The sequence below is a fragment of the Mastigoproctus giganteus genome, chromosome 1, assembly GCF_048544385.1.
Source record: "Mastigoproctus giganteus isolate SK-2022 chromosome 1, ASM4854438v1, whole genome shotgun sequence".
NCBI lineage: Eukaryota > Metazoa > Arthropoda > Arachnida > Uropygi > Thelyphonidae > Mastigoproctus > Mastigoproctus giganteus.
Genome location: NC_143575.1, coordinates 43,783,970 through 43,809,528, shown reverse-complemented (window position 1 = coordinate 43,809,528; position 25,559 = coordinate 43,783,970). Strand labels below are relative to the sequence as shown.

The 25,559-nt window shown below is 35.7% G+C and overlaps 1 protein-coding gene across 3 annotated transcripts in view; it reads left to right on the top strand.

Annotated features, from left to right (window-relative positions):
• Window positions 1–25,559, top strand: part of LOC150090753 (hsc70-interacting protein-like) — a 203,926-nt gene that overhangs the window by 86,955 nt on the left and 91,412 nt on the right. For all 3 annotated transcript variants that reach the window (XM_090379869.1, XM_090379852.1, XM_090379860.1), the window contains exons 5-7: window positions 7,018–7,088; window positions 15,451–15,517; window positions 20,761–20,845. In XM_090379869.1, coding sequence (XP_090235995.1) covers window positions 7,018–7,088; window positions 15,451–15,517; window positions 20,761–20,845 — 223 coding nt within the window. The remainder of the gene's footprint in view (window positions 1–7,017; window positions 7,089–15,450; window positions 15,518–20,760; window positions 20,846–25,559) is intronic.

Below are 25,559 nucleotides of genomic sequence, written 5' to 3'. Positions count from 1 at the left end.
GTTCTCCATGGAAAAATATTGCACTAAGGTAAAAGTGATGGACTCCTTTAAAACATGTACAGGCTGGCCTCGATTGATGCGATTAATTCATTCCACGAGTGCATCATGCAAAACGGAAATGCGTTAATCAAATATAATAATCAATAGGAAAAATTATAATTGGTCCGTGGCCTTCAAGGAATGTCCATTAAGAATTTTAAAAATTCCTTTTAAATAACTTTTTAACTGCATACCATGTAAAAGATAGTAAAAATAATTATAGAATTAAATGTTTATTGCATAAAATACATAATGAAGAAACTATTTGCTATGGAAATATTTGAACACAGTCGTCTGAACAGTTTTGGCTTTCTTTTTTAAATCATACAATTTCCAATATCCAACAACAAGCTTCTCTGGGCCCTGGCTAAATAACATGCTTCTTTCGATGTTAGGATCAACATCCATTACCTTTTGTTTAAGGTTCTCTGCAATACTAAAGATTTCACCTGGTTCTTTTACTGTTATCTCCTTTGCAGTAACATTTTCATCTAACTCGCACTCTTTTTCTTCAGATTCTTCATACACATGATGTTCCTCTATTTGAAGGAGATTGTTGTCACTTAGCCGTTCTGAATGCTGGTGTGTTGTTTTGTTATTAGGAGCATTAGCAACTAAGGCCATATTGCTCCGGGATATGCGGTGGTCATTCCCTGACCTTTCCGCATCTTCCGTATTTGGTGGTGACGGACTCGAACCCCGGTCTAATCAAGAAACGTGTGCTACGCACTGCTGCTTCTTCCCACCTAGCTACGGAGGCGCCATCACTGTTCTGAATGCAAATTCAGTGATTCTCGAACGTTAGCCTATCCAAGCCTTTGAAACCAAGGTAATTACTAATATTAGTTATGTCTTCAATAACTTTTTGAACTGCAATTTTTTGAAGCCAGTAAAATCGCTTGCGCAATGGGGTAAAAGATGCTTCCAAATAGGCTTCAATTTAAAATCACATTTTTCAGACCTCCTAATAAAAGCGTTAGTCGGTCTTTTGAGACTTTATACCCTGGTTGCGATGCTTCATTTGCAGCCAAATAAATTTTAGTTGGCATCCATTTCCAAAATAGGCCCTTTTCGTCTACACTAAATATTTTCTGATCGTCGTATTCACCATCCTGAATGTTTCTACAATTCTGTAGGAAATTTGGCTGCAGCATCTTCGTCAGCACTAGCAGCTTCCACTGTTAGTTTAACATTATGCAGTCCTGCTCGATTTTTGAAACGTTCAAACCACCCTGAACTAGCAACAAATGTTTCAGTCTCCCCTTGATATTTTGTTTCTTTAAGCTTAGTAAAATAATGAGGGGTTTACCTCAATATAGTGCGTAGAACACTTCCGTATGATACCCTCCAGAAATTGAGGTAAACCCCTCTTATTATTTTACTAATATTATTATCAACGTAGAACATATTGAGTAGTACAGCTCTGATTCATACTATCTTTAAGCTTAGTAAAAATGTAGTAGTAGTAGTAGTGGCATGTGATGCAAGAAAGCAAATGTATGAGCTTATGCAGCATCAGCCAAAAAAAAAAAAAAAATCACACCATTCCCTCCAAATGCCTGTCCAGTTCCTCCTTAAATTTATTCAACCTATCAACTTCCACAACGACAGATGGAAGTTTGTTCCAGCAATTAACCACCCGCTGGCTAAAGGCAAATTTCCGCACATCTATTCTACATCTGTCTTTTCTTAATTTGAATTTATGCCCCCTTAGGTTCATAATCTGAACAAGTGGAAGGATCCCATCAGAATTCAGCGTGCTCAACCCATTCAAGGCCTTATATACCTCAATGAGATCACCGCGCAGGTGCCTAGTCTCCAGCCACTGCAATTTGCAGAACTTAAGCCTCTCTTGGTAAGAGGAGCCCTTCATTCCCCTCATGTTAATGTTAATAGCTTTGCTCAGAATATTGCCCTTAGATAATGGAATTCGTTTTTGAATTGCAATCTTCTATCCAAATTGATAAAAGACTTTCCATTTCAATCATTATTGAAGTTCTGTTTCTGGTATTTTGTAAAACAAAAGAAGTTGATGAAACTTTACTTTTCTCTTTATATTTGTCCTTACAGCTCAAGATAGTTTGTATGGTAGACTCACTGTATCCTAGATCTCTTATGATTTTCACATGGTTTGCACCACTTTCATGTTTTTTAATAACTTCAAGTTTTTCAGCTAAAGTAATAATTTTTCATTTTTTTTATTGCAATCATGTTGTTTTTCACTCTTTCTTTTATCCATAATTAACAGAGGTAGAAAATTAGAATTTTTAAATGTGTCTGCATGTGACTTTATTAGCAGTAGACAAACAAGTAACACATCTACTTCCAATGGTTGATGAAATACATTGAGGCGGGCAAACACTTGTTTATTCGCCGTCAGATGCTTAGCATGTGATTTGAATCTTTTTCAACTATTACATAAAAAAGATTGCGTTAACTGAACATTTGCATCGCGTAAAGTAAAAAGTGGTGTAATTTTTTTCAAATTGCGGTAACTGAAAACTGCGTTACTCAAACTCACGTTGTGCGGGGCCTGGCTGTATATGTGTATATAAACTTTATTTATGTAAATTGAATGTACATAAATCTTAAATAAAGCACAATCAAAGTCATAAAGTGCACCTTTTGGGTGCACCTTTTTGTATCATAAGATTATGCCTTTGGGAGGCCATATTCAAGTTGAAGACATATATTATCCTCCTTATTAATTCAAATCAAATCAAATTATATGAAGCCCAATAAGTCCTATTATTATAATAATCTTAAATTATAGGAGAAAACCTCAATACTAAAGATTTTGCCTAGTTCTTTTACCATTATCTCCGTAATCTCTCAACACTCAATCGTGAATGATTATAATATGAACTTACCCCACTGTGCATAGTCATAAATAAATAAAATTAAGATAGCTATTAATTAAAATAATCATGCCTTCAACTCTTGTATCACCTCAAGGGAATCAGAAAGAATTACGGAAAAACGGCGGCCACCAACCTCCAAAAAACCAACCAATGTCACATGCCACCATGAGAATTGAAAAACAATTGTTGCAAAAATCTAAAAACGATGAAACAAATAAATATCCATTAATCACACATAAATTAAACTTTAAAGCTTTTTTTTAACTTCTTTTAAGAGACCACCTTATTTGGTTTGTTACCGTGTTCACAAGAAGTACAAAGTAATTTGCGAATGATTTAAGAACACTGAATTTAAGATTGTTCCACAACCTATGAGTAAGCTCCATGCCGTCTTGAAACATAGGGTTATGTAGTTCCTACCATGGAAGCTCACAATATTGTTTACATTATTTCTTGTGGGTCTTCAAATAGGTCTATGAGGTTGGGAGAATTCATATTCACAAGCAATTATATTGATACTCCAACCGTGTTGTATTAAAATAATAATTTACCTTTAATACAGCAAAATAAATGTACATAACATAGATATTTACAATTAAAACCATTTACAATAAAATATATAATACAAATAAAATGAAATAAGAGCGATAAAAACATTATAAAATGTTTAAAATATGTTAAAATACTTTAAAACACTTAAAATACCAGATACCGAAGCTTTCAGAGGTATCTGCCTCCTTTCTCAACAGTACAATTTTTAATTGCAACACATCCTTAAATAGTAGCAGGTTCACGGCTCATGTGGTTCCACAGGCACACGGGCGGTATTCCCCTCCTGCGCACTAGAACCGGAAATGGCTCGGGAGCGTGCCAGGCGGAATCGGTCATCCTGTGTGAGTACTACAGCCTCAAGGAGGGGATGCATACGAACTCCCCTGTCTCTGTTAATGGTATTGTTCTCGGATGAACAAATTCGTAAGCTCTCAAGCCATTTCTGGTCCCAAAATCTATGAGCACGGTCGACGATGACAGCTTCGTCTGGGGGAGATCTGATGATGCTTCTCCCAAAAATGTTCTGCCACAGCAGACTTCCCATAATCCACGGTCTTTATAGCATTCATATGTTCCCCCAGACGGTCTCTGAACCGGCGCCTTGTTTCACCAACATAACACTCCCCACAATCCGGGCACTTAATCTCATGCACTACCCCACTACTACAATCTTTTGTTATGGGGTCCTTAACCTGGGACACCACTGTGTGCAACCTCCGTCCCGGAAGCTGCACACAGTGTGTCTGGCAATCCCGTAAAACTCGTGCTAAACACTCAGTAAGGCCCGGATAGTAGGGAATGTAAGCCATGGCAACTGGTGTGAAAGGCTCTCTATGGTACTCCACACCTCTAATGGCCGACCGGGCTAGCCAGGTGGGTAAAGTGCCTGCCTGGCAACCCAAAGGTCGCGGGTTCGAATCCCGCCTCGGGCTTGGATCAAAGTACTGCAAAAACCTTGGGAGGTGCACTATGGCCACAGAAGCCGATGCGCCAACAACTACCAAAAAAAAAAAAAAAAAAAAAAACACCTCTAATGTATCTGTCCATGACCCTCTGGGGGTAGCCGCATTTCTTGAGGTCTGCTGTGACTCGTCTGATTTCCTCTTCTCTGTCCCCGGGGGGTACTGCAGTGGGACCCAACCCTATCCAATAATGCTTTAGCGACTATTTTTATGTTGGTTAGTTTGTGCCGAACTATAATGAGTGTATTGGCCTCGGCACATAGGCTTCCTATAGACTAGTTTTTAACCTAAGTCCTTCTCTATAGACCAATATATCAAGGAACGGGAGGGTACCATCCACTTCTACCTCCGAGGTAAACTGAATGAACGGGGAGAAGCTATTGAGAAAACTGAGTACTTCATCCTCTCCCCCCCCCCTCCGAATAATGATAAACGTGTCATCGACATACCTTTTCCATTTGCGCATGGGGGGATCCAACCCATCAAAAATCCTGGTTTCCAGTTCTTCCATAGCCAAATTTGCTACAATGGCACTTATGGGAGAACCCATTGCCGCGCCGTGAACCTGCTTATACATAACATCCTGAAATACCATAGTGGTGCTGGACAGACAAAGCTCTACAGCACTACAAATATCTTCTACATTAAGGAGAGTCCTGATACTTAGGGTATCGTCTTTCTCTAGGGCCATTCTTACACATCGTACTCCATGTTAAATGGGAATGCACGTAAACAGAGACACTACATCAAAAATATCATAGTCTCACCCTCTTCTATACTTTGACATTTGTAAAAGAACAGAGTATAGAAGAGGGGAGTTCATATGCATCCCCTCCTTGAGGCTATAGTACTTGGATGGGATGACCGATTCCGCCTTGCACACTCCCGAGCCATTTCCGGTTCTAGTGCGCATGAAGGGAATATCGCCCACGTGCCTGTGGAACCACATGAGCCGTGAACCTGCTACTATTTAAGGATGTGTTGCAATTAAAAATGTACTGTTGAGAAAGGAGGCGGATTCCTCTGAAAGCTTCAGTATCCGGTATTTTAAGTGTTTTAAAGTATTTTAACATATTTTAAAAGTTTTATAATGTTTTTATCGCTCTTATTTCATTTTATTTGTATTATATATTTTATTGTAAATGGTTTTAATTGTGAATATTTTGCAGTATTAAAGGTAAATTATTATTTTAATACAACACGGTTAGTGTAGCAATATAATTGCTTGTGAATATTTCTTGTGAGTGTGGGGGTGCAATTCTACTTATATTGGCTTGACCCAAAATTTACTTTCGGTAGGGATACAGCAGCATGTGGCATCAGTTAGGGCAGGTAGGACGGGTGCCTCTGAGCTTGCGTTTCATGCAATCACTGATGGACATGTGTTCCTTTTTAATGAATCGAAAGTTCTTAATAAACAGCTTAAATATTTTAAATTATTAATTGCCGAAACATTAGAAATGAGATTAAATGTTGACTATTAATATACGCTGACCTTATAATATTTCGGACACTTACGCGCATGCATGAATAGTAATTCATACATTGGTCTATATAAATAATCTCGTGTCAGGTGTCGTTAGTTTTATATAAAATAGGGGGGGATAGCATTCGCAAATCACTTTTGTACTTCTTGTGAACACGGTAACAAACCGAATAAGGTGGTCTCTTAAAAGAAGTTAGACGGTTTTAAAGTTTAATTTATATGTGAATTAATGAATATTTATTTGTTTCGTCGTTTTTAGATTTTTGCGACAATTGTTTTTCAATTCTCATGGTGGCATGTGATGTTGGTTGGTTTTTTAGAGGTTGGTGGGTGCCGTCTTTCCGTAATTCTTTCCAATTCCCTTGACATGATATGAGAGTTGAAGGCATGATTATTTTATTTAATAGCTATTTTAATTTGATTTATTTATGACTATGCACAGGGGATAAGTTCATATTATAATCATTCACGATTGAGTGTTGAGAGATTAACAGTCTTACTAAAAAGGTATGAGCTTTTCTCCTATAATTTAAGATTATCCTCCTTATTAATCTATAAGGTATCAGCTTTTTCAAGTACAAAATTCTTACTTGGCCAAATGAAAACTGATACTGTGCGCTATGATGTTGACCTTCCTCTTTCCATTCCTTCCGATCTCCTCCCAGGTGCCGATTGCCATCATAAAGCAGACTAACTACAAGTAGCATGCCAGTACGAATCAGGGGGACAGTTTGCATGTGAGTTGGATTCGTGTATTTTGAGACCCTACTGTACACATAAATGTTTTACAAATGGTTTTCAAAAAACGAATCAATTGAAGTTCATTTTTTTTTTAATTAATGCATTTACTTGATGGCAAAAAAAAAAAAATGATATTATTATGTTTTTATAACTATTGCCAATTTTGAGTTATTCATGACTGTTTCTGATGTTTAACATTAAAGTATAAAACATGTTAACAAACAAGAACACATTTTACTGAAATTTGAGTGGTACTGCAAGAGAAATACTAGGAATACATTAAAAAAGAGCATATAGACAGAAGATTAGTTGTAACATTAAAAAGTTTTAATTTTAGAACATCTTAAGTATTTATTTATTATTTTTTTTTTTCTAGAATTAGATGAAACAGGAGTTGTTAGTCCTGACACAGATGCGAGTCAGCCAATGGGAGATGATAGTATAGAGGTCAGTGAATGTATTACTTTTTTTTATTATTTATAATTTAATGCTTTAATAACCTCAAGCTGTGCTGAAAATACAAAATAGGCAGATGTGATATTTCTTTGTCATTGTTTTCATTTGTGGGTAAAAATCTTTTTCTTATTTCACTCACCTTTCTTTCTTCTGGCATATCCAAAAGAATCTACCACTTTTTATGTACGCAGCTATGAGCAAACTTGGTTTGCTACTTAGCGCATCGATCTCATATTGTGGAGGCCTTTCACCACAGGTTGCCTTGGTATTGCACTACTATAATAAAAGGTACTGCTCCAATGGAGAAGTGTATTGCTTTTTATTTAAAGTGTATGCCATTACCGAGACCTGGGTTTTGACTGATTGGAGTCTCGTAAGAGGGGAAAGTAGGCATTGTGTAGACCTGAACAACCCAGTGAGGAGATATATTCACAGTGTTTGAGATGCGAGATGGTGCAATAAATAAAATAGATAAATGGTTAAGTTTAGGGCAAAAGCCTCAAGTTAAGAAAGCTATATAAAATCATTGTAAATATCAAGCATAGCCTCTTTCTGTACATTAATAATAGGGGGGAACAAAATAATGAAAACACCTGATAATATGAAAATAGTAGTTTGTGTAATGGCTGTGTGATTTATTTATGATGTGTAGTGATTTTTTTTATTTTTGTTCTTTATTATTATTTTTTTATTTTTTTTTTTTTATCTTTTTTGTTTCTTGCTGGTAGCACTGTGAAGAAAAGACACTAAAAGCTGGTATTTATTTATAGGTGATGTAAAAAGGTACATAAAGAAAATAATTGACCTGCCTAAATTTCAAAGAAGTCAAATTGTTGGTGCATATTTGCCAGGGATATCAGTGACTAAAACTGCCGATTTTTTTTAATGTATCCAGAGCAGTTGTATCAAAAGTAATGTCTGCATTCACCAAGTATGTGGGGAAAAATCTAATAGGACATATTGTGGCAGAAGATCAAAGCTTACTGAAAGAGACTACTGGACGCTGAAAGTAATTGTAGCCTGAAAACATAAAAACTACTGCTTCAAAAATAACCAAAGAACTTTATGTGAATCTCAGCAATTCGTTTCTAGTAAAACAGTTTGACAAAACTTCATAAAGCTTAAATTTATAGTAGAACCACTATCCAAGCCCTTATTACTTATGGTAATGCTGGAAAGAGGATGCAGTGGCGTAAGGAATACAAAAACTGAACACTCTTGGAAACGTCATATTTTGAGACAAATCATCATTAACACTTTTTTCAACATCAGGGAGAGTCTATGTTTGGTAGATGCCAAAGGAAGCACATCAGTCCTGCTTGTCTCGTACCAACCTTCAAATGTGGAGGAGGAGGAGGAGGATCAACAATACTTTGGGCAGCAATATCTTGATATTCTTTGGGTCCTGTCATTACCCCGAACAGTCAAATTACTGCCTCTGATTACCTTCATATTTTGAGTGATCAGGTTCATCCCATGGTGCAAACATTTTCCTCAAACAATGCCATGTTTCAAGATGATAATATTATAGTACACACAGCCAGATGTGTCCAATCTTGGTTTGAGGAGCATGAAACTGAGGCTAAGCATCTCCCATAGCCCTCACAATCACCATACTTAAATATTATTGAGACACTTGGAGAGGTGAGCAAGAAGCAGATTTCCTCCACCTTCGTCAGTCAAGGAGCTTGAAATGTTCCTCCACGAAGAATAGTCCTATATTCCTCTTAAAATAGTTCAAGATTTATTTGAATCTATTCCACATAGAATCCAAGCAGTTTTAAAAAAGCGAAGGGTTGCTCAACACCATATTAGTACATATCTGTAACTCTTATCACAGGTGTTTCCATTATTTTGTCCATAACCTGCACCACAAAAATAATACAGCAGATTAATGCTATGATTAGTGTTATACTTGGTAAGGTGTAATTCTGCTACCTAAGTAGCACAACAACCCCAATATTTAAAATAAAATAAAAAGACAACACAGTGCTCACTCCAGCAGTGCAAATGCCCATCTGCCCAAAGAGACGTGCCTTACCTGTGCTTTGATGGGTGAGTGTTTTTTTTTTTTTTTTTTTTTTTTTTTAAGTGTGTGTGTGTGTGTGTGTGTGTGTGTGTGTGTGTAAAAACTTTTTGACTATTTTTTCTTATTTATTTTTTTATTACTTTTACTTTTTACCCCTCTATTTAATTTTTGGATTATGTATATAAAAAGGCACTTTGCGAGTTCTTTTTTTCAAGTATCAACAAAATCAAAAACATGAATGCTAATCGCAATAAATAAATGCTGAACGTTCGTAAATACGGCATTTCAAAATGCAGTATTTACGAATCTAACTACTAGCTAAACAATACGCACTACACTGAGTGGACAGATATCATGGGATACCTACCTAGTAATGGGTATACCCACCTTGTACCCTGATAAAGGCAGTCACAAGGTAAGGCATTAAGTCCACTACTTCACAAAAGCGTTCCACAGGTATTTCCATCCATGCTTGCTGCACCGCTGTCCATAATTCCGTTGCATTTCTGGGTGGAGGATCCAAAGCTTGAACGAACCTTTCCACAGCATCCCAAAGATGCTTCCTAGGGTTCATGTCCGGTGAACAGGGAGGCCATTCCATGGTGGTAAAATCTGCGGAATGCTCTTCAAATCATGTTCTAGTCACCAAGGCTCTGTGGGGGGGGGGACTGTGCTGGAAGAGTCCATTGCCCTGTGGGTACACGATGACCATGAAGGGATACAGATGGCCTGCAAGGATGGACACGTAACCTGGACCGTTCAGAGATGTGTCTAGGTGAACCAGAGGTACCACATGTGCCAGTTGAACATACCCCAGACCATTACCGACTGTCCACCTGCCTCAACAGTTCCTTGTTGACATGATGGGTGCATAGCTTTGTGCGGTTTCCACTAGATATGCACCCTCTCGTCTGCTCGAACAAACTGAAAATGGGACTCATCAGAATTCATCTCCAATTATCCAAGGTCCAGTGCCGATGTTCTTTCTCCCAGTTGGGGCGTAGAGTCCTCTGTCATGGTGTTAGCAATGGAATTCTGGTGTGTCAGCGGATCCCACAACCTGTTGTGGGATCCGCTGACACACCAGAAGCTAATGATCATGATGGTCTTGGTGGAGACGTTTCTGGAACTTCCCTCATTGAAATAAGTGGTGATTTGTGCCATTGTCACTCTCCAGTTGGCAGAAACATTGCAAAACAGATCGATGGCCACGTTCATCCACCACTTTTCTCTGCCCACAGTGGTGTCCACGATGAGATGTAATTCCAGAAATGGCATATTCCTGATACACTCTTGATATTATTGAATGGGGATATAGTGCAATTTCTATCACTTCTGCAATAGAGTGACCCATACGTTGGGCACCCACTGTCATCCCTCTTTCAAAGTTGTTAACTCACGACGTTTATCCAAACTGACATCTAATTACCATCTAAGTGAATGCAGTGTACCAATATACCTGCCAAGTGGTGAGTTCATCCACTAGCTAGAGGGGTGACAGCATTGCGTTGCCCAAGAACCAGGTATCCCACGAATTCTGTCCTTTCACTCTATAAGGTAACAATGAGGCCACGCCTTGAGTACTGTGTATAGGTCTGGTGGCCTCATTTTAGGAAGGATGTAGAGTTGCTAGAACAAGTACAGAGAAAGGCAACAAGTGAGGGGAATGGAGACCAAGAATGGCTTAAGTTCTGCAAATTGCAACATCTGGAGACTAAGTACCTGAGAGATGATCTGTGAGGTGAATAACACCCTGAATGGTTTGAGGGATTATCCCTCTTGCTCGGATTATGAACCTGAGGGGTCATAAATTCAAATTGAGGAAAGACAGGTGTAGAATAAATGTGTGGAAATTTGCCTTTAGCCAGCGGTTGATTGCTGGAACAAACTTCCATTTGTTGTGGAAGTTGATAGCCTAAATAAATTCAAGGAAGAACTGGACAAATGTTTAGAGTAGATGGATGGGTGGGTGAAAAGGGATTTTTTTTTTTTTTTAGGCTGATGCTGTTTAAGCTTGCTTTCTTGCATCATATGCCTCTACCAATGCTGAAGCTAATGCTAAGAGAACAATCCAAAAAAACATAGTTTACTGTCCTGAGGTGTATGTGCATGCAGCACGATAATGCTCATCCTCACACCGCCCATTCTACAACGAATTAGATTCAGGGGGTGAAGTTTGAGGTATTATTCCAACTTCTATATTCACCAGACATAGCTCCATGTGATTATCTCCTTTATTGGGCACTAAAAGGTCTTAGATGGCCATGCACAAATGGCTTCAATACCAACCACAAAACATCTCTCAGGGAATCCAGCATTAGTGCAGTGTTTGAGGAAGTGTGTTGAATATAATGAGGATTACATTGAAACTTGGATAATAGTTTCCTTTTTTGTACGGTATAACTGTATAACATTTAAAAAATGTGAAAATATAAAAATTAATTTCACATCCATAAAATAAAATTTACAAGTAAACATTGAAAGAAATATTTTTAGGAAATGTAACATTCTAAATGTATTCATAGAAATGCATCACCTTCAAAAAATACTTTTTTTTTTTTTTTTAAGCTTATTTAAAAATTTTATTATGCTGTGGTTTTTATTTGTTCATACGTATCCGAGACAGATTTTTATAATTTTTTATAGTTGTAAATTTGTCTTTTATTGGTATAAAGTACAGTCAAACTTGGTTATGACGAGCATCAAGGGACTGACAAAATTGCCTCGTTATAACCATTATTCACTACAGCAATGGATTAAATCTACCTCCTATTCTTTTTTAATTCTCAATAACTTGATAAAAAGATTGTTTCAAAAAAACAAAAGAAATTTTTCCGCTTGGGCCTTCAAGATCAGACCTTCTACTGAAAATCCAGCACTTCTTTGTGTAGTGAACCATTGAAACACTGCATCATTGGTGTTTGTAACCTAGCACTTCCAAAAATTTTTTTTATTTTATTTTTTTATTTTTTTTTCAGTTATTTTTATTTATTTATTATTATTTTTTTTCAGTTATGTTCTTTTCCAGTGCCGATATGTAAACATGTTTATTCTTCTACAATGTCATTACTGTTGAAGAGAACAAACAAACTTTTTGCACACTTCAACATTTTTTGCACCATGTTCTTGCACTTCTAACTCGTGAATAATTTCGACTTTTTCGCAAATCGAGAGAGACTTTCTTTTGTTAGTAGACATATTTCTAAAGGAATGGTTCATTTCGAACTGATTTTATTTTAAATAACAGTAAAGTGATCTGCATACAAAGTTCTTAGAAGTTCCGTTTCCAAAATTCTTAGAAGTACCATTGACAAAATTCTTAGAAGTCGTGAAATAATTTATGGTTCAGTGAATACAAGACAACTTGTAAATAGGGTAATGCGACAAGTGGAAAGCCAATGCACTGTTGTATAGCCCCCGGCCCCGAAAGGATAAGGTCATAAACCGGTCACTAATCCAATGTGATGCAGGTGGTCATAAAAGCTAAGTTACCCCTTTCATTTTGGGTAGTCAAAAAAAACCCAAAGAATTAGGTTTTTTTCGACTAGCTGAGCAATTAAGAATGTTTGCATAGTTACCAAAATTTTTACAGTACAGTATATCCATGTAGTATGCTTGTTATAACAGTGAGCAATTGTATGCGAATACTCGTAAATTAAAATCATTGAGTTTTTGCTCATTACAGCTGTTATGTTATTTCCGTGCTCGTTATAACAGAGTTCAGCTGTATGTTCCAGCTATTTTTTGAAAATAAATATAAATTTGTGGCCCTATAATAAAATTAATAAATTTTAGTGGAAGTCAAGGTGCAATGGGATTTTTCACTAAAATGCTTGCTGTACAATGTTTAATACAGTTTTTAATTAGTATTAACAATGGCTACATGGTGCAAGGAAGCCTATGACTTATGCTGCACCAGCCAAAAAAAAAAAAGTAGAATAAAATAAGAAGAAAATTTAAAAAATAAATAATTAATAAAAGAAAAGGAAGTAGACAATCTATACATTTTATTCCTCCTGTAGGTAACTATCCCGCTGACCTTTGAATTTCCCCAAGCTGTCAGCCTCTGCCACCCATGTAGGTAACTTATTAACTTGAATTTATGGCCCCTAGTTCTAGAATCATTTATAACCATGAAAATTTCATCCTCATTCATTTTACTATTGCCTCTCAGAGCCTTAAACACCTCAATCAAGTCTCCTCTAAGATCCTTAGTTTCTAAGCTCTGCAACCCACATATTCAAAGTCTTTCCTCATGTGGACGCATTTTTGCAAATCTCACCAGTTGAGTTACCTGTCTTTGGACCCTTTCAAGAAGCACAATATCTTTCTTTTGGTGCAGTCTCCCTACTTGAACACAGTATTCCAAGCATGATTTAACAATAGTCATATACAAAGGGTACTAGGAAAGTTTTGCAATACAGCTTTGTTTATTTAATTTTTTCAAAGTAATTTCCTCTACATTCAATACACCTCTCCATCCTCCGAAACCAATCTTTAAACCAGTTCTGCCAAGTTTCACTAGGGAGTAAAGCACACTCGTTGTCCCAAGCCCGTAGAAGGTCCTCATCACTGGAAAACCGCCTCCCTTTTAGCTTCATTTTCACATGCGGGAACAGTGCAAAGTCGCAGGGAGCAAGGTCTGGACTGTAGGGAGGGTGCTCGAGAAGTTTCAGTCCTGTCGTGGTCAAATATTCGGTGCAGGCTTTGGCGCGGTGAGCTGGAGCATTATCGTCATGGAGGTACCAGGTGTCCATTCTTGACTTTGGCCGCAGGTTCTTCATAGATCCAATGACTTTAGGCAGGCATTGTTCAGTATACCACTTTGCTGTGACTGTCTTCTGCGTGTCCAAAACGACACGTTCCACAATTCCACTCGATTTGAAAAATACAGCTATCATTTTCTTCTTTACAGATCGGGATTTTCTGACAATTACGGGTGTGTCGTCATCATCAAAGACCCAAACTTTGTTTTGAGCCTTGGTCGGCAGATCTTAATAGTACAGCCAAGTCTCGTCACCTGTCACGATGTTGTTCACATACCGAGATTGTCCCTTATCAAACTTTTTTAACATCTCCCGGCACCAAGTCACACGTCATGTCATCTGCTCTTCAGTCAGTTGATGCGGCACCCAGAGAGAACAAAGTTTCTTCACGTGCAAATGATCTTGCAGAATCGAATGAATTGCTGGTGCATTTAGGCCCAAAGTATCCTCTATCTGTTGGTAGGTCACTCGCCTGTTTTCGTCAAGCATTTTCCTCACAGCAGTAACGTTTTCCTCCGTAACTGACGTTCGTGACCTTCCCGGCCTCTCCGAATCCTCCAGAGCGAAATTTCCCCTTTGGAATTCTCTATACCACCTGAATATCGTTGTACGATGTGGACAATCATCATCTAGTGCAAGAGTCATTTCTTCTAAGCACTGGTCTATGGTTAAACCACGCACGAAATTATACCGCAAAACTGTCCTTATCTCATTTCGTGACCACAATGCCATCGCAAGCACTTTACACTCTCACTACTAATGAATAACTGAGCCCATCGACTTGGCGCTGCGGCTACTATGCACGTATGAACATGTCTCAACATGCAGCAACAAGCAGCTTCCTGTGATTCATTGTTGCGTCATATTGCAAAACTTTCCTAGTACCCTTTGTATAATGGAATTATGACCTCCTTATCCCTACTAGCAATAATTCAATAAATCATCGATAGGACACTATGGACCTTCCTTGCAACCTATCTACAATGCTTGGAGAACTTCATATTTGACCATATCATAATACCCAAGTCCCTTTCCTCCACTACCAGCTTTAGTTCAACTCTGTCAAGTTATTTTAGAGTTACTGTCCCGCAGGTACAATACCTTACACTTTGCTGGATTAAAGCTTAGCTGCCATTTTTCTGACCATTCCTGAAGTTTATCTAGGTCACTCTGAAGAAGCTCTGCTGGGCGGTGATCATTAACTACTCTACTAATCTACCAATTAACAGGTAAGTGGAGATCATAATAATTGTGTATAAGAATAACTGGTGCAAATTGATATAAAACATTTAATGAAATACCATTAAATATCTTTAAATCTTGCAATTTTCATTTCATTCGCATGCATTTATGATCAGATCTATAAATTGAACTTAATGAAGTAAAAGTATCCCAAGATCAAAAAAACCAAATTGGTAAATACCAAAAAATGAAATCCTTTGAATAACTTTTTTTCTGTAAGGAATTTAATTTATGTATAATAAATTATCTTCATTATTTTAAATGATTTAAAAATCATTATCATTTTAATATTTTATTTGAATTATAATCATTATAGATAACTGAAGAAATGATAGAAGAAAGTAATGAAAAACGAGGACAAGCTACTGAAGCACTAAATGAAGGTCAGTATTTATATTTAATTCTGATGCAATAAATGGTAATGATTATTTAATACTGTAGTACAGGTTGATTTTTGAAATTTATCTGGAATGGAATCTTCAGTCCACTCAGAGAGAGATCGAGAGAGAGAGAGAGATCATTGTACATTATAAAATATATAGTGCAAACTCAATATAACATGAATATTAGAGATGACTTTAAGGCCTGTGTTATAGCAATGTGAAATTTATCTAATTTTTTTTATTGAATGTGAAAGACTAAAAGACATCGAATCATCAAGCAAGCATTTTTATATAAAATGGATTTCATTTTCAAATCCATTTTATGCTTTTTTGACTATTTCTATAGCTATGGAATTCCTGTGGTAATTTACCATGTGAAATTTAAAATCCCTTTCCTTTACCCTTGCCAACATTTTTTTTTTTATTGCTTGATTGTTTGTTCCGTATGTCTGTATATGCATTGTATTCATTACACTCTTTTGACCTGTACACTCCAGACTCATATCACTTATGTTAGACTTAAATAATATCTTGGAGGTCTCATCTCTGGAATATACACTCTTCTTGAAACAGTGTACTTTGCAATTAAAAGTATAATTTCCTCCCCTTCTGTCATGTCTGTCTTTTCTTTACACATACTATATTTATCATATTTGTGGTCCTGTGACAACATTAGTTTACGTATATGAGCACACACTGAGAGCCCACATGCTGCTTCAAAATATTTATGGCCCATTGTTAACTTAACTGCTGTGCTTGTATATTGGCCATAATAAAACATTTACAGTGAAGTTGTAAGAGTTCTCTGGCCACAGAGTATAAATAGAAATATATTTGTTATTAAATTCTACATCCAGTACATCTGTCCAAAAACAAAAACATCGAAGTGCACAGTGCACGTACCAAATATGAGCAAATCAGTTTTCAGTTGGCACATCTGCCAGAAAACATCAAAATGATACTGTTTCTGTTGTATCAGCATTAATCTATTTAGCCAGTTCTTCAAAATTCATCAGATTCATTAATAATGCTCTATATACATTTGGGCAAAATTCTGTCTTTTCATATTCTTTATAACCCTAATACGTTGCATGTAGCTTTAGCTCTTGGTGTCATAGTTTTATAAGTATCTCCCCTCCCAGTAGCTCTGTATTTCCCTTACTGCTTTAGAAATTACTGCATATCCAAATGGGACATTTGTGAGGTCAAATTAGTGCAGTTTAGCTGCAGTAAGATATTTGATCTTTATATTAACCACTAAAAGACCACTTTTGTTTAAGAGAATGTTCCATAAACCTTCCCCTGTCAGATTACTTGATCATGCTGATAGCAATCAAGTGAGGTGGTGGATTTGTATCATACTGATGCAACCTCTTTGAAACTCATCTCCTTGCAATTCAGTCAAAACACCAAAATTAACAATACAGTGAGGCTTCAACTGATGATGACATCGACATCCGATATTCTCAGGAACTGATATACCTTCCATATGATCTTTTATTTTAAGGACCTATGATATTTGCAAGTACCAATGGCTTTCCGATATAGCTGGAATGATACATGGGTGGAAATTTTCAGATGCATGACGCACGGAACATCACTCATACAATTGTTCTCAATCAATTAGCATCTTTGTTATTGTTCAACGCATGCCACATGGAATGTCACTCATGCAATTGTTTCAGATGTATGATGATATGGAACTTAAAGCTCCACTAACCAGGCAGTGCTGTGCGCTTTGAAGATTTTAAAGCTAGCAGAGGCTGGCAGAGCCAGATTTGGTGTTCGTAAGCCCTAGGCACTTTCAGTCCTTCACTGCAAAGAATATGTTCCTGAAAATACAGCATATTTCGGTGTTAAAACAAACGTGAACATCTTTTTCATGATCAGTGTACACTGATTTTAGTGTACATCGATCATATTTCAACACAAATTGAAAGTTTCAAAAATCATGTTTTATCAATTCTACAGGATAACCCCTTTTGAACTTCCCCAATTCATTCATGAGTACTGTATTGTCTAATAGAATCTTATCCAAACATAGAAAGTGTTACAAAATTTTCTTACCCTGCCTGTAATAGTAGCTTCTTGTGAAATGTCCTTCAGTAAACTTAATTTGATTAAAAATCGCCTTAGATCAACAACTTAGATCAACGACTAACCAACATATCAATTATATCCATTGAAAATCACGTTGCGCAAAACATAAATTATGATAAAAAACGAATATTTGTAAGTTTCTTGATTTTGCTTTGGCAAAAACAAGGAAAATTCAATTAAAATTAATACATCCTCATTGCATATTTTTAGTTTTTATGTTATAATGTTAAAAGTACTCTATATTATATTTTGCAATATTTTGTTTCTGTGATTTTTTTATTTCTTTGCAGTTTTATGTATTTTTTTTATAGTTTATATAGAAACAGTTTCTGTAGATATAAACGAATATTTGTAAGTTTCTTTTTCTTTGATATTTTTGTTTTGTTATATTCATTGTATTATTTAAATAATTTTATTAATGAATACATGCAAATCATAAAGATTGACTACCAGCATATAGTAGAGGCATACTTATATTACTTTTGCCCATGGAATAGGATTGCCTAGTTTGTGGGTACTGTTGAAAATATGTGTTTGATTGTAGTTTGAAATTTTATCATGGTTGTGTGGAATTAAGTCTATTTTTTGTGGGCATAAATTAAGTCTGTTTATGGAAGAGATTAACCATAAAGCTGCTTTGGTAGCTTTTCTCTCATTTCAGTACTACATTGCTAAGCTAAGTAAAAGTTGAAATACAGCGGACCCCCACTTTACGATTGATTCGCTGTATGATCAAATCAATTTACGATGGACTCTCCATAATAAAATACCGTTCACTATACAATATGTGGTAAGCGCTGGTCATTGTGATTACATTTGTGAATTGAATTTTAATTCTATTAAATGGCGATTCTAATAAGCAAAAATAGGAGAAATATTATCAACAAACTATAAAAAGTAAAGAACACAAATTTACACTTTATTACATTACCAATTAACAAAATTAAATGATATGTGAAAATCGAAATAATATATAAATTTATGTTTATGTACATAGCTTAATTAATACTATAATATGTACATACTAATTGATGTTTCTGTTCACTGGCATTTTTTTGGGGTTGTAAAATTTAAAACTGTAAAAAAGATAAGCAATCAATAACAAAGAATACAGCACATACAGATTGCAAATAACATGATACGCACAAGTGAGGCACAGAGTAACAAGTTTATGAGTCTTAAAAAGTAAGAATAAAGAGAAGATTCTGAAAATTTTATTTATGTTTTTTATATGATTGAAGATTTCATGGAAGGGGAAACACATTTCACCATAAAAGTGTAAAAACCCACAGAATTCCAGCCATCGGTATATTCACAAATGCAATAAGATCGAGTTTACTACCCGTTTATAATAGATCGCACTAACAGAAAAGCACAATAGACTGGAAACGGCAAATTGTTTTATGGTGGTGACTTCCAGAAATGTGCTTCAGAAAAATATCACATAGGCATTCAAAATTGATTCTTATAACCAAACATATGATAACGATGGAAGTGTAGTGCATTTTAATGATTTGAATTGGTTTTTTGAAATTAAAGCGGCTAATTCCACTAACCAATGATCATGTTAACCGGTGCCTACTTATTTCACTTTATGATGGGATGAGCTTACGATTGTCTCCGACCGGACCACGTGGTCCTTCCTAAGCCAATAGCAGAGTTTTTAAACATGTTGGCCACATGTTTTGTTTTTGCATTCTTTAGTTAAAATGATTTTGTGTTTTTGTTTAATTAGTATATTAGTTTTAATCAGTTTCTTTTAATTAGTATATACAATTTTCATTACAAAAATCGCCTTTTATAGAGATAAAAACAGCTTAGTTATATAGGGAAAATTTCAACTTCTTAGGTCTTGGAATGAATTAGCAAAACAGTGGCGTTATTGGGTTCACATTATGATATTTTCACGATACTATGGAACAGATTAATATCGTAAAGCAAGGGTCCACTGCATATAAAAATTTATCATCATGTATTTCCTCAGTAAGCCACTTCCTTGGTGAATTATTTCTGTGAATGGCCACTTATTTACACGTAGAGTTATTTACTTGTTCATAAATATTCTTTTTCATAAGCAAATAATATCCCGAGATGTGAATACCTTCTCTCTGTTTGGCAGGTATGAACAATTATATATAATGAATGACACAACACTTATTTTAATATGCAACTTGTATGCATCACACTGTATGACTGGCAGTGGTGGCAAATATTGAATTTCTCCTAGGCACATTTATTTTCTTTCTCATATTGACTAAGGTAACACATTAACCAGCTGTTCGCAAATTAAATTAAAATGAAACTAAAAGATTATCAATATTTTAAACTAGAATTAAGTAAATTCTGCATAGTGTTAATTAAGAGTAACTTGACTAAAATTTCTCTTAATTGATACCAATGTGACCTGAACTTGTATGGATACAACAAACTCATTTAAATTGAAATTAACATATTTTGTTCCTGTGAACTTCAAATTCATTAAGTTTTATTGTGCAGTTAAGTAATTTTAAAAGCCCCTTCAGCTGGGGCTTTAGCTGATCTCAGCCAGTGGGAGTAGAGCCACCATCCACCCATGAGTCTTTCCATGTTTCTCAGCCCATTGAACTTGCAAATTAGACTGGGAACACACACACACCCACACACCCACACACCTGTACATAATATATAATAAAAACAAACAAATCTTCATGCTATGACCAAAATAGTAGATGTATCAAAAACTTCCAAAACAGCTACCTACACGTGGAAGACAGTCATTACCAGTGGTCTGTTTTATGATGGAAAATCTTTCCAGCGTAGTTTGTCCAAGTCGGATACTACCGCTAAGAGTTTATTCATTATGATATTCTGGTCATAGTAAAATGAAGAGTACTAATTAGATCCTGTGCTTCCACTTTTCTAAGTTGTGGTCGGTTTTGTGTTATAATAGAAGAAAAATTATGGTTCAGTGATTGAACAGTAGAACTGCTCAAACGCATGGCCAAAATTTTTAGAATTTGTGATCTTTTTATAATATTGAACATGTTGAGAATTTTTGGAAAAAATTTTGGTTACATTTTGATCCTACTATATATTGCTTTTTGTTAAATTTTATGTTTCTGTAATGCTGTCTGAACTGTGTTTTTACTTTGGTTTTTTTTTAGGAAGATTAGAAGATGCCATTAGTTTCTTCACTGATGCTATTCAAAAAAATCCAGAGAGTGCTGCTTTGTATGCTAAGCGAGCAGGGTAAGTTCATAGTCATTTATTTTACATTAAAGTATTTTTAGCATTGAGTGATGGTAAAATCAAATTCTTTATTTTTAACTATTTCATAAATACAACCTTTGTTTCAAGTGTTAATACTCCTCTTATCAAAAATCATAGAAGGCACTTATTAACTGATTTGCTTTTCTCTTTCAAAGCATTCTCCCTGCTTGCATCATTCAATTTTGATAGCATCAGTGGAGGCTGTTGAATCAACTTATGAATTCATTTTCAGGAATATTGTTCCAGTTCAATGATTAACAATTGTTTGAATGTTCTCACAGTGATGGCCTACTCTTTTGAGTCACCAGAATAGAAAGGGATCTAGTGGTGACAGAATTTGGAGAATATGTTGGATGAGACCAGACAGCAACTTGTCTTTTGTCCAAAAAACTGTTGGATAGATAATGGGTCTGTTGGCTACATCATCATACAAGAGGATACAACATCTGGATTCCCATAGGGACAATCTCATCATGCACAATCCTTTTTTGTTGCTGTTTTCACTTTCAATCTTTGAGCATAAACATTTTGAGGGAAGTTATAGGATACCACTTCACTCTTGATTCTGTCACATAGTTCGAGGATCATATTGCAGTTGCCAAAATCTCCAGCAATAATGAATCAAATTGGTCCACTTGACATTGATGGTTCAGCTGTTGATGATCCTGCTCGGGTAGCTGACAAACTGAATGAGTATTTTGCATCTACATTCACACATGAGGAATTCTCTGGGGAAGCAGAAGCCAGAAGTTTATCAAACTCTAACAGGGACCTATTCATTTTGTAATAAGTGAGAATGTGTGTATATATATATATATATATATATATATAAAATGTAATCTGTGTGTGTGTGTGTGTGTGTGTGTGTGTGTGTGTGTGTGTGTGTGTGTGTGTGTGTGTGTGTGTAACGAATAATGGTACTAAGAAGCTAATTAATATAGGGGGGGAAGTGCCTGTACGAAAAAGATAATAATAGTAATATAGCTTATGGATCAGGGACACTGCATTAGCTAAACGTACCCTACAGCCATAATGTGTATATATATAATATTGTAAGTAGAACCCGTAAATTAGATTTAATTGGTTTAAGTCTAATGAAATTACGGTATACACTGGGAGCGATATATGGAATGAAAAAGAGGAAGAAATGGACTGGAGATTAAAATAAGAAGTGAAAAAGCAACCAAAATGAAATAACATTGCGGTGTCTCTCACAATTTCAGTGTCATCATCAGAGGTCATCCACCGAAATTATGAAAAAGACAGCAATGTTCTTGCTTCTGTTTCCGACATGATCTGTATGCTATGGTGCATGTGTAGTTGCCACGTGCTGTGAAGGCAAATTTAGATATGAATTTTGCATTAATAAGTTTATAAATGATGTGCCAATAAAAGTGGTTATAATACCTAGTGCATAAAGATCATGGATGACCTTACAGAAGCAAGTGAAAAGAATTTAAAAAACTGGATAAACTATAATAAGGAATATCAGTATAGGCTGGAAGAAAGGAACTTACCGTTACTTTGTAAGACTGACCAAAAGAACAATATGGCGAGGTGCCGGTATATTTATGTGGGGGAACACTAGCGGCTCCTAGCGTTAGGTGTTGGGGAAAAAAATTTTTTTTTTATGGTGTTTGTATAGATAGGAATGATATGAAATAAGGTAAAATTAAATATGTTTACAATATATACATGTTTAATACACTGTGTTAGGCCAATTGGTGGGTACAAGTTTTCTAGACTGTAAGACACCACAGAGGCCTAGTGTATTGTATATACACTATATACATACTTGGTGTGTATGGGTTTAGTTATTAATTAAAGATTATACTGTTTATTTTAATGTCCCATAGTTTTTTATGCTTTAAGATGTTAAGGGCTTTACCGAAGTGGTAGCGAAGATATGCTTTAGGAAAATGGTTGCTAATTAGTTTATTGTATAGTATCTGGATGTTATCGATAGTTGTTTCCTTGTTGCTGCAAATGGTAGCTATTCTGATGCTTTGTGCTAGTATAACGTTGGAATGTACTCCTCTAGAAATATTGGAGTTCCACTGTGTGAGGTTGACTATATTAAAGTTGAATGCGCCACGTTTGTTGTATAGGTTGATGGTAGTTTTTTGTTTATTAATGTAATGTAATTTGTTGTTGCATCCATGATCTGTATGCACTACGTATTATAACCACTTTTATTGGCACATCCTTTATAAACTTATTAATGCAAAATTCATATCTAAATTTGCCTTCACAGCACGTGGCAACTACATGTGCACCATAGCATACAGATCATGTCGGAAACAGAAGCAAGAACATTGCTGTCTTTTTCATAATTTCGGTGGATGACCTCTGATGATGACACTGAAATTGTGAGAGACACCGCAATGTTATTTCATTTTGGTCGCTTTTTCACTTCTTATTTTAATCTCCAGTCCATTTCTTCCTCTTTTTCATTCCATATATCACTCCCAGTGTATACCGTAATTTCATTAGACTTAAACCAATTAAATCTAATTTATGCGTTCAACACCATCAGCCTTACAAACTGGCATTCTAATATCTCTATAAGAATTCAAAAAAATTTAATATTGTCACAAAGTATGAGATTAGTCAAAATATGCAATAGCGCTGGCTATATAATTAGCACTCTTACAGACTTTAAACATAAATTATCTGTGAATGGATTCCCAAAACGCTTCATAAATATAAACCTACATACTGCTATGTTGATAGCTCTAAAAAAATACCACAATAATCTTGACCACCACCATATTATAACTACTGTTTTGAGAAAGTAACTCTTCCTCCACTGGATTATATCAGATTGATGGTTTATACAGAGCCTGTATATATGTACATAACTAGGCACTGCCTTAGAAGCATATTTAATACAGCTTACACTCATTGAAAAAGTTGTACCTGTATTTGCTTCTAAGGTAGTAATCAATTCTTAGCTTCCTTCTTGCCTCACTCTTCTTTCATTTTTCATGAGAACCTTTACTACTAGCCTAACATACTGTTGGCCCACGGGCTATCTTGGTTTAAACTATAATATATAATTTTAGCATCCAACCTTTTGCCAGTAAGAGGGCGCTGGCACCATATACTATACCTATATATTTTAACACGTACGCCACAACGTGGTTTTTTCCCGCGTCTCGTCATTGTGGTAAGTTTGCCTTACACGTTATACTATGCCGTAAGTAATCAGGAACTGGCCATTCCTTTCTTCTTCATTCAAGATTATATTTGATTCTTACTTTCCAAATTGGCTGTTTAATTCTATTACAATACCAGGTTCTCTTACTAGAAGGGACGGGAAGTTACGCTCCCGGTATGTTCTGACGTAAATCTGCCTTACTACTATTCCTTCACTTTATCTATATGCTATCTTTTTCTACATTTCATACCTCAAGAACTATTAGAGCAATTCGAGGGGGATTGAGGTACTATTACTTTTCTATCACCTAATCTCCGTTCTCCTTATTTAGCAATAGCTGACTATCTTTTGTCATCCAATAACATGTTATATAGTATTATTGGTTCTTTACTATCACCATTATTTGCTTTTTACTTTTACTTCGTTGTCTGGGCTATCGGTCGGGCTAAAGTCATCTAGCTTGTTAACCACCTTATTTCGTTTACCCCCCTAACTATTTATCTTCTATCCACTACTATATTCTAGTTTAATCTTAACTTAACGTAGTTGTCACCTTACAGATATCCTTATGATATCTATTGACCATTCGTCAGGAATAACAGGCAGATGATGACAGAAACTGATAGCTCGCCAATTGCGGGAGGACACATTGTAAGGGTTAGCCCTCGATAAAGTCCTTTGCAATGTGTCCAACCTATCTTTACTACAATTGGCTTGACATAGTAATTTAGTAATTATCCTTATCTATATATGTTTCATTTTTGCATATAACCATTGTTTCCCCTACCAGGTTATTACCATGGACCAGAGACAGCTATGACAGCTATCACAGCATTTAGTTACCACCTGCTCATTCACATTATGTTCATAGATATTAAGACTGATGTAATGTTTTATCTAGACATTGATGGCATTAATCAGCTCTTCTCTCCCTTGTCAGGTTCTTTGTTTAGGTTTTCACTGATTGTATCACCATTATAATTAATTATCTTACGTTTATAACTGTTAACTATTTGCCATATCCACTATATACATATATATATATATATATATATATATATATACATACACGTGTGTGTGTACACACACGTACATATACGTGTGTGCATGCATGCATATGTTTCTGTGTGCGTATGTATGTTTGAACAGTGGATTTTCTGAAAAGAAAATTCAAAAGTTTTATGTTTAAAAGAACTCAACTGAATTCTTATTTTTACATAAATATATAAAAATAGCCTTATTTATCATCAATTTGCTATACATAGAACGAATAATTTGGCCAGGTCCAGAGGGCTTGTTTCGTGGACCCTCTTCTGGAGCTGGTCTACAGACCCCAGTTTGGGAAACACTGGGTAAAGGAATGGTTGCGTGGGACAAGACAGAGAATAATATTCAATGGACACTGCTCATCGTGGACTAATGTTATTGGTGGAGTACCCCGTGGTTCAGTCTTGGGCCCATTGTTTCTTTCTATATTTATCAATTATATTGATGAAATTATATCAGGCTTAATGTCCAAGTTTGCAGATGATA